The following is a 16,803-nucleotide window of genomic DNA, read 5'->3' as shown; positions in this document are numbered from 1 at the left end:
ATTAGAAGTGCAAAAGAAAACAAATTTAAGAACATCTTCGTACATTACTCCTGATAAAAATACCCCAGACAAAGAGACATTGACCAAAAATAATATATCTATTTCAATAGGCTCTAATCCACGCTCAGATACACGAAATTCTAAGTCGATTAAATCAGCAGCTTTGCAAAGGCGCTTAGAAAAACTTTATAATTATAATAATCCACCCGAACTATCTCCGATTGTTCTTAAAAATGCTTCGAGTAGAGTGTCACTTGATTTTCGTTCTCCCATTCGTAATAACAGTTTAAAAAACCAACGAAACTCAATGTAAGTCCCTTAAAAATGTTATACTTGATTAGGATGTTTTTATTCAGAGAGAATATATATAGCATATATATGCAGTTATCGTGCTATTTGTGAAATGCTGATATATTATAATGAAGTAATTGTCGTGTGCGAATTAATTTTTAAGTTGTAACAAATTATAAAGGGAAAGAGATAATTTAGATTTTTTTATATAGTATATAAGTCAATGTTAATATATTATATGTAAAATATAAATTGTTAAGATATTAATAAACATTGAATTTATGAATGAAATTTGTTTGAGAGATTTAGAAGTAAATATATATATATATGTAAAGAAAGTATACTATCTTTAATTCAAATTTGCCGCGCTTTACCAGCTCAGATCGTCCTTCAGTCGATAGTGTAAGATTTATCCTACGTGCGGGAGGAGAAAGAAACTAGGCGCCCAAATGTTGGTTGTAACGTAGTGACTTTTATTGCGTCCGTACAGCTCGGCTTTTGTTAATAATAATATAATATAAAAATAATATAATAATAATATAATAATAATATTGTTGTATAAACCAAGAGTGGCTTGGGGAAAATTCCCTAGCAGATCTTGTTGCTAACGCGGTTGGCAGCGACGACCGCTGCGCCATCTGTCGGAGTGAGTAGAGAGTTGCGCTTTGGTAACATATATTTTATTTTTCATTGACAATTGTTAATAATATTAATTTATAAAAAGTAATATTTATTTAAAAATGGTAAATAAATGTATTGTTCATGGGTGTACAAGTGGACGAGTCAAGGATCGTAACAGGAATGCTAAATTAAATCGGAGAAATACGTCTTTATTCACTGTACCACAGGTAAGATAACCTTAATTGATAGTTTTATTAATTACTAATATAAAAGAATACAATGATGTAAATGAGTTAATCAAACTGAAAGTAAAAAATTGTATTTTTTTGTTGTTGCTGAATTCTATCTTTAAAAAATCCTTCTACATTTTTTCTATCTTTCTACGTTTATCTATCTTCAATCTATTGCAATTCACATAATAATTTTATTCTTTCAACAGCATCCTGATCTGGTAAAATTATGGAGTAGTGGATTAAATCAGCAATTAATACCAAAAAAACAATACGTTTGTGAGTTACATTTTAACGAGGAGGATATCATTAAGAGTGATAAAATAAAAATGGCTAATGGGATTGAAGAAATATTTAGGGAAAGGTATTCACTTAAGCCCGAAGCTATTCCAACGTTTAATCCTACAAAGTTGTGTGAAATCAGAAGTAGTACTAATAGTAGTAGTAATACAGTTAAAACTTCAAATGTTGTATGTGATGTACTATCAACAAATGGAAGTGTTAATAATGTTGATACCAGTGGAAGTGTAGCACAGACAAATGAGAAAATAATAATTATTAATAATTCTGTTAAAAATTGTGACCGTCCAAAAAGTCCAGTTGCTTCACTAAGTTCTGAAGAAATTAATAATTATGAGAATGAAGAACAGGTACAAAATATTCTGTAAAATTTTATTGTAACGTCCTATCGTTATAATTTACCAGTTGAAAACTACAATAATATTGTAATTATATTATTTATTCACAGTCACACGAATTGCCTGGTTCAAAGATTGATGTTAAGAAGTTATCTACGTCAACAATTATTAATGTGCTAAAAATCAAAGCTTTACCAAAAAATTGGTGCTGGACAACTGATTTGGTCAATCCTCACAGTCTAGTATTATGCTATTTGGATAAAGTAAATATGAATTTGAAATTTCGTGTTACAATTAATGACAACTCCAATATCTCGGTAAGGAATTTCAATTTTAATTATTATTTCTAATACTATAATTATAATTCTATTTAATTAATTATATTAGGTCGAGTCATAAGTAACTTCCGATGCGTCTATGTAGAATCTATTTTTCGTATTTACCTACTATAAGTCACCGAAACAAACGAATTTTTGATATCACTGTATAGATGAGGATTCAGTTAGTCTTCTGTCAACTTTTTTATGCAGTCAATGTTACATTTAACCGTTTTTCTTAACTTCTGAAATGGATAGTAAAAAGTGCATATTCGACATGGCTTTAGGCATATAAACAAGGCAATAGCACTAAAGTGGCTGCTGAAAAAATATGCAGCGTATACGGTGCAGAATTGATAACTGATAGGGCAGTCAGAAATTGGTTTGTAAAATTCCGTTCTGGAGATACGATATTAAAAGACGAACCGAATGCAGGACGTCTGTCCAATTTTGATGAACCTTTTAAAGGTATTATTGGAGCAAAATTCAATAGATACGTCCAACAAATACAAAGAGTGCAAAAAGAAACACTATGAAAAGTGTCGTGCACTTATTAGTAGCAGAAACGCTATTCTTTGTTTCATAAAAAGGGTAGTTATTTATGACTTGACCTAATATTTCTATAATATAATTAATATATAATATAATATAATATAATCTTATATATATATATATATAATATATATATATATATATATATAATATATAATTATTATAGCTAATTTTAATTAATTATATTTCTATAGTTTCTATAATATAATCTAATTATATTTCTTCTTGATTAGTTGTTAAACCTTAAAACGCAAGAGTTGGTTGAATTCAACTCTGATTTTTCTGACATATCAGATTTTTGGAAATTTCTAAAAGATTTAGAAGATTGTGAGTTATGTGATGGGACTGGATTTGATAAAGAAAGGTAATTACTGTATGTCAATGCAAGAAGTAATAATTTTTATGTAAATCATTATTTATGACAACAAATCTTTTTGAATATATCGCGCACTACGGTTATAAATTCCTAGTAAAAACAATTGTAAATCTTTTATAACATTTTAAATCTCTGAGCTTTTATTACTAATTATATTTATTTTATTGTTTTCAAATCAAGATTAGATAATTTTATTACTTTATCTATCATAGATGTTCATCATCGTGCACTGGTGTGTCACAGCCTAACGAAAAATACAAGAAACATATGAATGGTTTCCGATGTGTTGCTTGCCGAAAATTGCGACACAAATTACTGAATCAATCTTACAGAATCAAGCCTGATATCAAAGATCGCTATGATAGTTTGAAATATCAGGACAGTCTCAAAAGAAAGCAAATTAAGCGTCTTAAACGAAAAGTATATCTTTATATTTCCTGTTAATCACTTTTATTTTTGTTTCGAGATCATTTATTACAAGATAAATCTCCATAATCGTAAAACTTTAACAATTTGAGTTACACGTTCATGATTATACTTTTATACAATTGTGTATCAAAGATTTGCAAATTCCAAAATTTATGTGGTGCTGGAGAATGATTAGCAGTTAACTGTCTGAGATGATTTATATAAAATTATTCTTTTTTCTTTTTTTTTGCAGATTAAATCACTCTTACAAATAATTAAAGCGCAGAAAGTGAACTCTATGACAATTAAAGATGAAGCTTTAAGAAATGAAATTTGAAAATCCTCTCTCTTCCCTGCAAAAACACACTTAATAGATACATCCGGAAGTTGGGAAAACTCAGTATTTCTGCTAATAAATGTAGGAATAAATAATTAAAACATACATCAAATTTATGTAAGTACAATAAAAAATGAGTAGTTTTATGAAACTACTAATTAATAATGATATTTCTCTTATTCATGTTTGACTCATAACAAAGTTTCAAATGATTCCTTGCTTTAATAATTGCTATAATAAAATAAAACTCTACGTGGTGACTATATACATATATATATATATATATTTAAAAAATATATAAAATATTAAATATATTATTTAATATATTTTATAAAATATTATTATTAATATATTAATTATTAAATATATTTTATATATAAATATTATAAATATTTATTAGGGTGGGTCAAAAAAATCAATTATTTTTTTTTTTTACAAGAGCCACGGAAAAATGAGTTGCAAGACACCATAAAAAAATTCTCACAAAATATGAGCTCTTAATTTTAATAGGAAAATCCTCCGCATCGCAGTTTTTTATTTTTTTCTCAGTCCAATAGATTAAAATTCATACCTCATCATTAATTGATTGTACAGAAAAATGTTCTTGACAAATTTTGTAGGAAATTTAATGCTCTACAACAAATGTATCTTACATTTTTTCCGTAAACCTCACCATTTGAATGATATTGATGATTTAAGTTTGATTATTTTAAGATAAATTTCATTTTTGTTTATGAATTTTATAAATCGACAAAAAATGACTATTATAAAATGCGCAATACCAATTTTTGTAGGAAATTAACTGCTCTATAAAAATGGTGTCTTATGTTTTGGTGATTAAATTAAGCGTTCAAAAGATATTCATCATCAAACTTTCATGTGTACTGATTTCTGTCTCTATATATATATTCAGTTATTTTAACTCTTTGCGGCATGGAATTTTAGATAATAAAATAGCCCTATGTTGCATAAAAATTTGATTAAGTTTTAAATGAAACCAAATTGGTATATTGTTTATTAATAAAAGTATTACATAATGTAATAATGTAAAAACATAAAAAAAAAGAGTTAATAACTAATTATTTTGCGTAAAAAAAACGAAATATAATCTTAAGAGCATGTTTAGCTATTGCAATAATATTTCGAGGTAAGACTAAAAATGTCCCACCGTGCATTACGGTGTATCAAAAAGGTGGGACACTTTTAATCCCACTGTGCCCCAAAGAGTTAAATTAAATAATTGGAAAATGTTCTAAAATTAATCACACTGAGATATAAATGGTCCCTACACCCTGTTTTCTACTAAATTGCAATACCTTTATCCTAACTGAACAACTCAAATAATTTCTTTTTTCTTTACTAATGTTTACTTCTGAAGCATTTTGAAATAAGAAAATAATAATCTTGAATTTCGCTAGGTAATAAGTGACTTTCTGGAATATTTAACCCTTTCACTGCGGCGCGACCTCGGAGTAATCCATCACCAGGGACAGCGCGTTATACGCACGTCGGTTGCTACTCCGTGCAACCAGTGACCAAAACAGTACCTGGAGATTTGAAACTATTCGTAGGACTTAAAAAGTAATCGTTGCAAGTGAATGAAAAATATCCATTACTTATTTATTTTAAGTAGCCTTTTATGCTATCTTAATTTACATAACTCAATTTACAGATTTCATCAATAACAGTTGCTAATTACATATAAAGAAAAAAGAATGATAAACAATTTTACATTATAAACGAATAAAGCTAACAAAAATATAATAGAAGAAATCTAATAATCCACTTCTGTATGGTATATCCTAAAACATGGATCAACACATAAAGCTACATTACATACCTTGCATTCATACATGGTTTCTCTACGAATTCTGTGATTACTGCGTACTGCACATTTTCGAACAGGATTTTTTTTTTGGCAGACGGATTCATATATTTGCTTGGAAAATGCCTTTCAATAAGACGTAATGAGCTACCATCCATATTACTACCTCTTCGGTATGCAGCTGATGTTTTTAGATATTTCTCAAATATTTCAGTTATACGAGGTCTGTCCCAAAAGTATCCGACCTACCTCCATATTTCTCCTCTGAAGTTACTCTTCGTCGTTTGGCTTATGACATCCTTTAAAGTAGTCCCCATTTGATTGAATAACACGCTCCCAACGCCCTTTCCACTTTTGAAAGCAGTCCTGGTACTCGTTTTTCGGTATCGCCTTTAAAGCGTTCGTCACATTTTGCTGCAATTGTAGCAACGAATTTGTATTAAATTTTGCTTTAAACTGGAAAAGAGTTGTGCAGAGACTATCGAAATGATGAAGATAGCATTTTAGAACGAGTGTATGGGCAATACGCAAATAAAAGAGTGGTATAAACGGTTCAAAGATGGCCGCACATCTGTTGATAGTGACCCACGCTCTGGGCGACCTTCGACAGCAAAAACAAACTATAAAATCAAACGTGTGTTACTTGCAATTAATGAAGATCGTCGATTGACTGTGCGAGAACTAGAAAATGACTTTAGAATAACGAAAAGTAGTGTTTGGAGGATTTTACCTGAAGATTTGCAGATTTGCGATAACGTACCAGCACATGTATCGAACCTCGTGCAGCAATATTTAAGTAAACATCGTGTTGTATAGCTTCGTCAGCCTCCGTACAGTCCCGACACAGCTCCCTGCGACTTTTGGCTGTTTCCAATATTGAAAATACCCCTTAAAGGACACCGATTTGACAATGTGCAAACGATTGAAACTAATGTGACGAACGCTTTAAAGGCGATACCGAAAAACGAGTACCAGGACTGCTTTCAAAAGTGGAAAGGGCGTTGGGAGCGTGTTATTCAATCAAATGGGGACTACTTTAAAGGATGTCATAAGCCAAACGACGAAAACTAACTTCGGGGGAGAAATATGGATGTAGGTCGGATACTTTTGGGACAGACCTCGTAAGTAATAAATGAAATGATGCGAACAATAACTCCTTACGTGATTTGCATTTATATATTACATAAGAGTTCCAAATACTTACAAAATCTAACAAATGAACAAAAAATTGTTTATACCATTTATAGATTTTTCTTGTACATTCAATAGTACTAATAACCATGTCCGTTTTATTGACAGCGCCCATAGAACTATTGTAGTCTAGAATATTTACGTCTGCTGTATATATCGATGGGCTTCTAAGAACGTATATATACGCCTACCGTGTATATTGATGGACTTCGCAGAACGTATATTTACGCCTGTTGTATATATTATGACTTCTGAGAATGTATATATACGCCCACCGCAGTGAAAGGGTTAAAAATGTGGGAATTTAAAGCTAATAACAAAAAACTACTTAACAAAAAAAAGCGGAAGATCAAAAAGGAGAAATTTGCAAATGGAAGAGAAGAGGTTGAAAAATTCTTTTTCGCAATCACTTCCAGTACTCTTATCAGATTGAAAATTACCTAACAAGCAACTCTTGAATTGGGAGAATTTTTACACAAAGAACGCAACTACGAATATTTATTGACGTGTCATCTTAATCAAGATCAACTGGAAGTATGTATTATCGTTCTTATCTTGTATAATTTATCATTCTTTTACTATTTTAACATTTTTACGTTTATCGTTTTCAGAAATTTTTTGGTATCATGAGAAGTGTTTGTCGCTGTAATGATTATCTGGAAACCATTCTATTTGGACAGGTTTTCCAATTACTATGTTCATATTCGCTAGTCACCCCTTCAAAAGAGTTTAATGTGAGGTCATTTCAATAGTTTGCCTTTAATATGTTAAAAATAACAAAAAAATGTTGCTCTAGTAATTAATTGAGTAGTTAATCAAGGTCTTGAGAGGGCAGTTGGATAACTCTTTATTTTGACCACAAAATATTATCCTAATTCATAAATAATAATTATTTTCTTCAAAATTATTTAAATTAATGAAACATTGTCTAAATTAATTATTGTTTGGAAAATCGTGTGATAATGAGGTTAGTTATGATAATTTATATAATACTCATTGTTCCTGCAGAATATTTTTTTTACTTATAGTACAAAGACCACGCTTTTTTAATTTGTTCTTTAATTGTTTAACATTCCACATAAAATATTAATTTTCTTTATACATTTTTTTTTAAGACACCAAACTTCTATTTTTGATTTGAATATTTGCGCGACACGGAACGATCTATGGTGCTGCCCTCTCTTCCAAGTTTGACAAAAACGGATTTTCATACCGCAACGAGCATGCCACTTACCACTGCCAGTTTATTTCTCAACGTGACGTTTTTAGGTTAGTGTTGTCGACATTTTCTCATTTCTCTTCTCATTCTCCTTCTCATCATCGTTATTTACAATCGATCGATATTTTTCGAGAAGTTAATCAATTCGTATTGAAATATAATTGACTATTAAGTACATAACCTTAAATAATCTATAATAAAAATTAGATTTTATTATAAAATAATCGATTCACGCGTTACCAGTAATATCGATAATTCGAAACATTTCGATTTCAACCGTTATTCATTTTCGTAACGTTTTTCCTTTCATTATATTTGCCGGCATTCAATATTTAAATTATTTTTCGATCTATAAAACAAAGAAAGAAAGAAGAGAAAAAATATGCTTTTGAAAAGTGCATTGTTCTCATCAAAAGTACAATTCACTATTATAGGCAATGAAATATCAGCTCATTGCCTTTTTTCCAAAAGTTCTTGTGCACGTGTTCGTTCGTCAAAAACGTTCGTGATGGCAAATCCCTGGTTTATGAATTATACAACAACAATAGCATCATCAAGGAAACGTCTGAGTCAACTTAAGGACAAATTAATCATTTTTGTCCTACTCAACTTTCGTTGCGAAAAAAACTACGACCACATAATTACTATTGACCACCATTTAATTCGTATCATCGAACTAACTTAAGAAAAATAAATCAAATCGCAATTTATGATCATCACTCAGTATCAAAGTAATTATTTTATTTATTTACTTTTTATTTCTCTTTTGAATATTCTTTTATTTTATTTTTATTTTTATTTTACGTATTGAATTCTTTCTCGTATCTTCTACTTTTGTATCAAAGGTTATTTTCATAAAAACGTCGTGACGGTTAATTTCAAAAAAAGAAAAAAATGTCTCCTAACAAAAAAAACAAATAAGAAGGAACAAACAAATGAAACAAAAATTTACCAAATATTCCTCTAATTTTAATTTACTATTTCCAAATTCCACGATATTTAATATAATTCAATATTTAATAAAACGGAAATAGAAAACTTTTTTTTTGGAAATAAGTTCTTTTTGCTCGGTGAAAAATGAAAGTTACGTGTAATACAATTATCTTACTTTTGAAACTGTGCATTCGTCTCATTTTCTCGAAACTTAGTTTTTTGAAGATTTTAATTCTAACACATTGATTTACACACTGATTTTTTCTTTTTAAATAGTTTAAATATGGTATATTTATATAATTCGGTGTATTATGGTATATAATTTACTATAGTTTGGGAAAAAGCTCATAAAAACAAAACTATAAATGATATTAACAAAGTTCAAAGTGCAACAGTATTTTACGAAATAAAGAGAGAATAAAGTAATGTTAATTATATTTTAATATTAGGTAAAAATCATACTATAATAAAATCAATATAAAACATGATGAAAAAAAGTAGAAAAATGTTGCTCTTCTTAAAACTATATTTATACATAGGAATAATTATCATTTATCACAGTTTTATTTAATCACGTAGTATAAATTATAAGTATTACATTTATAATAATTGGAATATCTTATCAACACCCTTAGCAACGCAATACGAAAAACGAGATATCTCGTTAGCACTTCAATGTGGTAACAAAACTATTTCTCACAACGCTGTATATTTAGCTTGTGTTATTCGTCGTATTATTTATGGTTAGCAGAATCTTTTGTCGTACAAAACACATACTCTTTATAGTTTCTAAAAAATACCATCTTTGCGCTCATACTTTCATTCCATATACATATACATATTATACATATCATATCATATTATACATATCATATACATATCATATTATACATATCATATACATATCATATACATATACATATAAACATACATATCATATAAATATACATATCCATGTATATATATATAATACGCGTTATTCCTCTCATCATCTTTCATCGTTTTTTTGAAGTGTTATTCTTCTTAATTTTTCTTTTTTTCGAATGCCCACTTCGCATCTTCTCGAATGACAATTGATCGTATGATCGTTCTGCTTTTGGTCACGTACGCCATAAACACGCAGCGCCGCACACGCCGCACACGCACACACACAATCATTCTCATGTACTCATACTCACACTACCAGATCTCGACAGAAGAAAGAATAGTTTCCTTGGTTTTACTTTTACGGATATTGTCCGAGCTATTATCGAAATATCTTGTATGTACGCTTTTAATAGTAATCGATCTTCATTATCTACGTCTCAAGTTTCTTTCTATTCATACGAAACACAAAAAACTGCTTTTCTGTTCATTCTCAATTTCTTTTATTCTTCCAAAAGTGAATGTAAAACTTTTATAAATTTTTTTTTTAAATAAAAAAAAATATCAGGAAAAACGCAAGAATTATTTTAAAGTTGAACTAAAATTTAAAGTGTTCCTTCGACTCGTCAAAGCTTTAAAGACTCGTAGAATTGCGCTACCTACATTTCTAAATTTCTAAATATTTTTAACAGCATTTTGTTTAATAAGAATTAAAATTAAAAAGATACTTAAAAAAAATATAAAAAAGTTTTTTATTTATTATTATTTTTCTCTAATTTCAAGTTAATTTATATTAACAGTCAAAAATATTAGTTAAAATTAAACGAGTCTCTATTATTAATATTTTTTTACAGTATACGTATTTGTAATATTTTTTATTAATTTTTATAATAATATTCTTAAATTGACATTAAATAGAAATTAAAAAATATGTAAATAAACATTTATAATTTTATTTTCTTTTCAATTTTCTGTTTAATATGTAAGGTGGTAAATTTAGTTCATGCGTGGTTGCCATTTTTCTTCGTTATAATTTTTTTCATTGCATGCAAGCGTTTTAAAATAGTTTTTTTTTTTAAATAACACTAAACGCTTTCAAAAACTCTAAAATCGTTTGAACTGAATTCTCATTAAGTAATTTTTGCAATTCCAAATTTGTAAATTTTTTCAACTATTCGAAATGTACTTTGTTTTTCTTATCATGTAGACGATACAATTATTATTTAGTTCTTTTTTATTTTATTTCGTGTTTGAATACGCTATCGGTCTTAGTGAAAGAAAACTCCACTCAGAGATTAAGAGGAAACGGTATTCCGTTGTTTAAAAAAAAAAGACAAAGTTCAATTATGCATGATTTCTACTACTATCTTTACCAAAAAAATAAGATGTACCCATCGGTTGACTATGTGGGGTGGATCCTTCTGCTATTGGTCGATAATATTCATAATCTCCATCCCTCCCCATAGGGTTGTTACTCTTTTATGATATAAATATGTGAAAGAAAGTAAGAAATCAAGGCTTAGTCTATCAGTTTTTAATCAGTATCAGTCTGTATATCTGTTTGTCTGTATAATTGTCTGTATCTGTTGCTTAGTCCTTAGTTCTCAGTTCAATAATTATACTTTCAGTCTGTTACATCCGTCTGCGTATTTTATCAGTCAGTTTATCAGTTTATCAGTCAATCAGTCGGTCTTATATTCATAACTATTTGTATTCTGTATTTTTGTAACTACGTCACTTTCTGTAAACCTTTTGTAAATACCGCTCAACATCACATCATTACAATTTAATAAACTATCATTTTTGACTGATCATATTTGATCATCATCAGTTATATTTTTTCTGTCTGAACCACACAATCAAAATAACCCTTTTAAAATCGTTTAAACAGATTATTAAGAAATTTAGCTTATTAAGATTGAATCCCTTTCAATAATGTAATAGCTAATCTATAGATTCATTGATTTGCTCTTTTAAAGTGCGGAATCAAGAGTTTTCTTCATTTTACTATAATAAATCTCGCTATTTAATTAAACAAAAAAATAATCTTTAAATTACACCAGTGGTTCCCAAAGTGGGCGATGACGACCACAGGTGCACTTTGGGGGTGGGGGAAATGAACTACTACAAAGGAAAAAAATGTCATCGGAGGCCGACCCGCGCTGCTATACTATACTACACAACAAGGCCGGTTTATTGATACTGTGTCAATAGTAATAAGATATCAGAAAGAAATTTTCTTATTTAGGCTTTTCTTTTCTTATCTTCACTCCTGGTGGGCCTGGTGAGCGATGAAGCGGTCCAGGGAGGCGATGACAAGATGAAAACTGGAATTTTAAGTGTGCGGGTGTGCTATTAAAATTAGAAGTGAAACCTTCAAAAAACTAAATTTCGAGAGAATGAGACGTATGCAAAATTTCAAGAGTAAGATAATTGTAGGATTTATTTATTATAATATTATTACCATATATAATAAAGATCACCGGTATGGTCTCTGGGTGGAATAGCTGATAAAAAGTACATTTTTCCCAATTCAAGCAATAAAAATGGAATGCCTAATCAGATAGTTATAGATAGACACCAAAATCGTAGCATGTTTATCAAAGGAAATATAATTCGTGGGAACCTAATTAAATACGAATAATCCTTTTTTTGAAACTCAGGTATAAAATTTTTTTTGTTAGTATAGTTTTAAATTTCCCATTTTCATCTACATTCTTGGGCTGTATAACAAACATTTTAGGATAGACGAAATAAAGATATTATAAAAAACATATGGAATTTACTGCTGGACTGAACAAAGGTTCTAGTAAAATGCAATGAGAGATCTAATAGAAATCTTTGCGAGAAATACTTTTTAAACTACATAGCCTGCCGCACTTCTCTTTCTCTCTCTCTCTCTCTCGACCATTATTATATATAACATAATACATTAACATATCTCGTTTTTATTCTTTGGATCACAAACTTATCTTTTTAAATACTCTCGTCTAAATAAAGATTTGAACAATGATAAATCTAAACAACGCATTGAATCGTATCGCTCTCTCAGCTTATCGAGCTGTGTACACTACATACACAGTGACTACGAGTCTCAAATTTAGACCCCGTGGTAAGCTCCACCGATTCACGCTGGGCGTTCAACATCTTAAAAATGTTTTTAGTTTATTGAAAAATTAGTATAAGTTTCTTAAATACGCAAATATTACAATTAATAATATAATTTTCTTATATGCATGAGTCAGTATATGTCTTTGGATATTTTTTATAAGAACATATAAAAATCAAATTTAATAGACATATTTTGTCTTTATGCATCAAATATATTTTATAAAGAAGCAAAATAAAAATATAACAGTAATTTACTTGCTTTTGAATGGAATGCGTCAGCTGCTCCTTATTTATTCCACAGTATTATCTAATTCTTTTTGTCTGATGTCTCTGGTAATCCTTTTTTTTTTTTAATATTTCAGACGATACAATTAATATATATTCTATGTACTTCATAATTATTGATTATAATATTTGCGAAATAAAGAATTTAATTCATAAATTTTTTAATAAAATAGAAACATTTTTGAATAGAAAAGATATGACATGTTGTAAAAAAAACTATAGAAATGAGTAATACCGCATCGATAATAAAGTTTATAAATATAGATCAATTTTCAACGGACCTTCCCTGTTTTCTAGAATTTTGTTCTCATGAAAAGGAACCGACCTTGGAGTGTAGGTAGCTGAAAAAAACGTGTGTCCCACACCGGATATCGGATATTATTTATATATATAAAAGTATCGATTGTATTTTGTAGATATGGTATAATAAACAGAGAATAAAAAATACTGCATAGAATTCAACAATTAGTTTTCATTGTTTTATTTTTTATAATTTATTTAGTTAAAAAAAATTTTTTTTGGTTTAGTTTGTTTTTTAATTTTTTTTAATTATAATTTTTTTCTATATTTCAGAAATAATATACATTATAGTATTTTTACTGGAAATAAAATAAAAAAATATGGGTAATTTTTTATCTTACGTGTCCAGTTTCTTCTATTTAAAAATGCTTCCATTTTATTGAAAAATTAGTGTAAATTTCCTAAATACACAAAACATTATAATTAAAAAACACGTCTTTGGATATTTATAAGAAAAATATTCTACAGTGTTGTCTAATTCTTTTTCTCTATGTATCTTGTACTCATTTTTTTTTTTTGTAAAATATTGTTGATAATACAATTAAAAAATTCTATATATTTTAAAATTATTAATTACAATCTTTGCGATATAAAGAATTTAACATTAATTTTTCAATAAAATAGAAACATTTTTAAATAGAAAAAGATGACACGTTCGGTAAAAAAAAAAACAGACTCTGCACCTTCTTTCTTTATTTCGATCGTCGGTTCGTTTGAACCTTATTCTTTTGTCGAATACCTACGTACTTATCGCAATTAAATGAAATTAAAAATTGAACATAAATATTCAAAAATGAGCCCTAATACACACGTAATACACTCCTCGTTAACCTGTACCGAATCAAGAAGACAATCACTGGCTCCCTTCGTTATTTTTATATACTTATTACCCTCACCATTATTTTTCGCTACTTCCTTCATTCTCTCTCAAAGCCTCCAGATTATTTCTAATAAAATAAAGACTGGATCTTTTCGATACTTTCGGATCGGGTAAGTTCGGGAGACTTCGGCGCATTCATAATACACAAAGCAATATTACCAAATGGTGATATCTTTCAAATAAAATAATACACGCTCGCTCTTTCCTTAGTCGGAATACTTACACGCATACATACATTCAATCGCCGCACGCAAATAAGGACATTTCCTAGAAGTTATCGATACTTTTAGAAATATTCCTACACACGCACACGCGTACTTTTTATCTTTGTTTTCACGCTCACATATTAATTTAAAAAAAAAATTGTTTATAAGGCTATAGATTTCAATGAGTGCGCGGCGGAACATTTGAACATATTTGAGAGTGAGAAAAAAGATAAAGAGTACATGTGCGCGTGTGTAGGAATATTTCTAATTACGTAACCAAGCAAGATCATATTTAAATCGTTGTATATATGTTTATTCATGATAGAAACTGAAGAATACTGTTTACATTATTAAAATTTCGCATTAAATACGCAAATCTCAGTGTACGTAAGTAGTTTGTCCGCTGTGAAATCTGTACCTCAGAATACATTGTTTACAAGCAGCTTTATTTCTATGAATACATAAAACCGCTTTTGTTTGTGGATGCTTAACGATTGAAACTTAGAAATAATAATAAGTGGTTCGGAAGGTCGTTTCGTATTTTCCAACCCTGACGGAACTCTGACGCAATAATGGCATTAGTTGTTGCAAAACGACAAATAGTAAAACATGAGATCGATGAGAGATTAATTTTATCAAATTCAACTATTTATGACCACTTGAAAGGTTTAGGTTTAACCTCGAAGCAAACATTATTTTCATTTATACAACAGAAAAACGAAATGACTTTCCGAATATCTTGTAAGCTATTGACATTTCGATGACCTTTAACTAGTACTTTTTAACGCAGAATAAAAAAAGGAATCGAACAGAGTAAAAAAAAAATATATAAAGTTTTGTTTAAAAAAAAATTGCAACTGCATCTAGCGGGTGCATCAATGCATTTTCAAGAAAAGTAGGGTCATAGAAAGTTGACATTTTTTGTGCCATTTAACTTTTTCCTCTATGATTTTTTTCTATTGTTATTTATAAAAAAGTTATTTCTCGCCTCCGTTTCAAGAATCACCCTGTATAGATACATAGATAAATATAGATTTAAGTGTAGAAAAACGTTGCTATTGCTCTAGTAAATACTCTCTCTTTTATTTTAACGAGTTTTTAGTAAATAATATATTTTAATATACGCGTTTACCCTTGCATTTATGCAATCCTTCTTATATACACAAATTTCTTTTTTTCTTGGAAAATTATATCTTTATTGTAACGTACTAAGCCATTTTCTTTTCTTTTCTTTTTCTGTTACTTTTGAAAGTATCGTCATCGAAGGCAATTGTCAGATCATGTTAGTTTCCTAAGCCAATGAGCCTCGTGGGCGTTAGTATCAGTATCCAATGAGGAACAAAGTTCGCATATCCTAACAACTGATTCGCTGTAGAAAAAGAAGTAACTGTCAAGAAAGTGGGGGCAGGCATAGTCTTATAAATAGGATCAAGTAGCGAAGCGATCAATTTTTGTTTGCCCTGTTGAGTATTATGTTATAATCTTTCGTTGTTAAGTTTGTATCAGTTTTACGTAAAGTCAGTGGTTTTTTTATGCGGATTGATCGTTAATAAAAAAGATTAATTTTGATTAAACATAATCAAATTTGAGAGAAAGTATTTTATTAATATTTGATATTATCTCCGACTAGTATTATTTTATTATCGGTTATTGAAAGTTTGTGTGTGTGTGTGTGTGTGCACTCTAGAGGCCCAATCCACGAGAGCTACTACAAAAAAGGGTATGAATCTTATTTAAATTCTTAACACATTGCATACGGTTTTCTGTTATTTCAGAGCTCACTTATTTTTGGATGCTTTTTTATGTATACTAACATTACTCAATTCATAAATATGGCTATTATCACCAAGTTCATTTTCGTTTAAAGTATTATTTAGTACATCTGATAAATCATCGAACTAAAATTGACTTAAACTTTTATTTTCATTAGGTACTATCTTTAAATTAGTGCCTATTTCATTAAATAATTCTTATTATAATTTATCATTAAAAGATTCAAAATATAATTGATTTTTAAAAAGCTGTTTTCCTTACAAATTATAAAACACGATTCTTGAAATAACAAAATGCCGAACAATAAACCATTTTATAAGGTAATATGTATAATGTACACACACAATATAGAACTATATTATAATATATATGACCAAAATATGAGTGTTTTCAGACAAAATGCTCCAGAATAGTACGAGTTTTTGTTCTGAAAAGAAAAGCGACAA

General features: G+C 28.9%; 1 protein-coding gene and 1 long non-coding RNA gene across 4 annotated transcripts; both read left to right on the top strand.

The window, feature by feature from the left end:
• The first annotated feature begins 731 nt into the window (after positions 1 to 731).
• Positions 732 to 8,076, top strand: LOC149031301 (uncharacterized). 3 transcript variants are annotated; one of them, XM_089176356.1, is made up of 10 exons: positions 732 to 1,139; positions 1,352 to 1,792; positions 1,891 to 2,097; positions 2,883 to 3,013; positions 3,238 to 3,445; positions 3,687 to 3,887; positions 5,189 to 5,351; positions 5,443 to 5,768; positions 6,895 to 7,320; positions 7,398 to 8,076. In XM_089176356.1, exons 1-6 carry the CDS (start codon positions 1,032 to 1,034, stop codon positions 3,768 to 3,770), a joined length of 1,179 nt encoding a protein of 392 aa, XP_089032482.1. In that variant the 5' UTR covers positions 732 to 1,031; the 3' UTR covers positions 3,771 to 3,887; positions 5,189 to 5,351; positions 5,443 to 5,768; positions 6,895 to 7,320; positions 7,398 to 8,076. The 3 variants fall into 3 exon arrangements, with proteins under 3 accessions (XP_089032482.1, XP_089032483.1, XP_089032484.1); XM_089176357.1 differs by having other exon boundaries at positions 5,189 to 5,364; XM_089176358.1 differs by lacking the exons at positions 3,238 to 3,445; positions 5,189 to 5,351; positions 5,443 to 5,768; positions 6,895 to 7,320; positions 7,398 to 8,076 and having other exon boundaries at positions 733 to 1,139; positions 3,687 to 3,886.
• A 1,447-nt stretch (positions 8,077 to 9,523) lies between these two features.
• On the top strand, positions 9,524 to 13,663 carry LOC149031300 (uncharacterized). The gene is made up of 2 exons (XR_016177852.1): positions 9,524 to 12,465; positions 12,546 to 13,663. It is a non-coding gene; the product is annotated as an uncharacterized LOC149031300 (long non-coding RNA).
• The last annotated feature ends 3,140 nt before the right edge of the window (positions 13,664 to 16,803 follow it).

Source organism: Polistes dominula, unplaced genomic scaffold (genome assembly GCF_049000335.1).
Source record: "Polistes dominula isolate Pdom_NZ unplaced genomic scaffold, Pdom_raw_medaka contig_403, whole genome shotgun sequence".
In the NCBI taxonomy this organism is placed as follows: Eukaryota; Metazoa; Arthropoda; class Insecta; order Hymenoptera; family Vespidae; genus Polistes; species Polistes dominula.
This window is presented reverse-complemented; position numbering and strand designations above follow the sequence as displayed.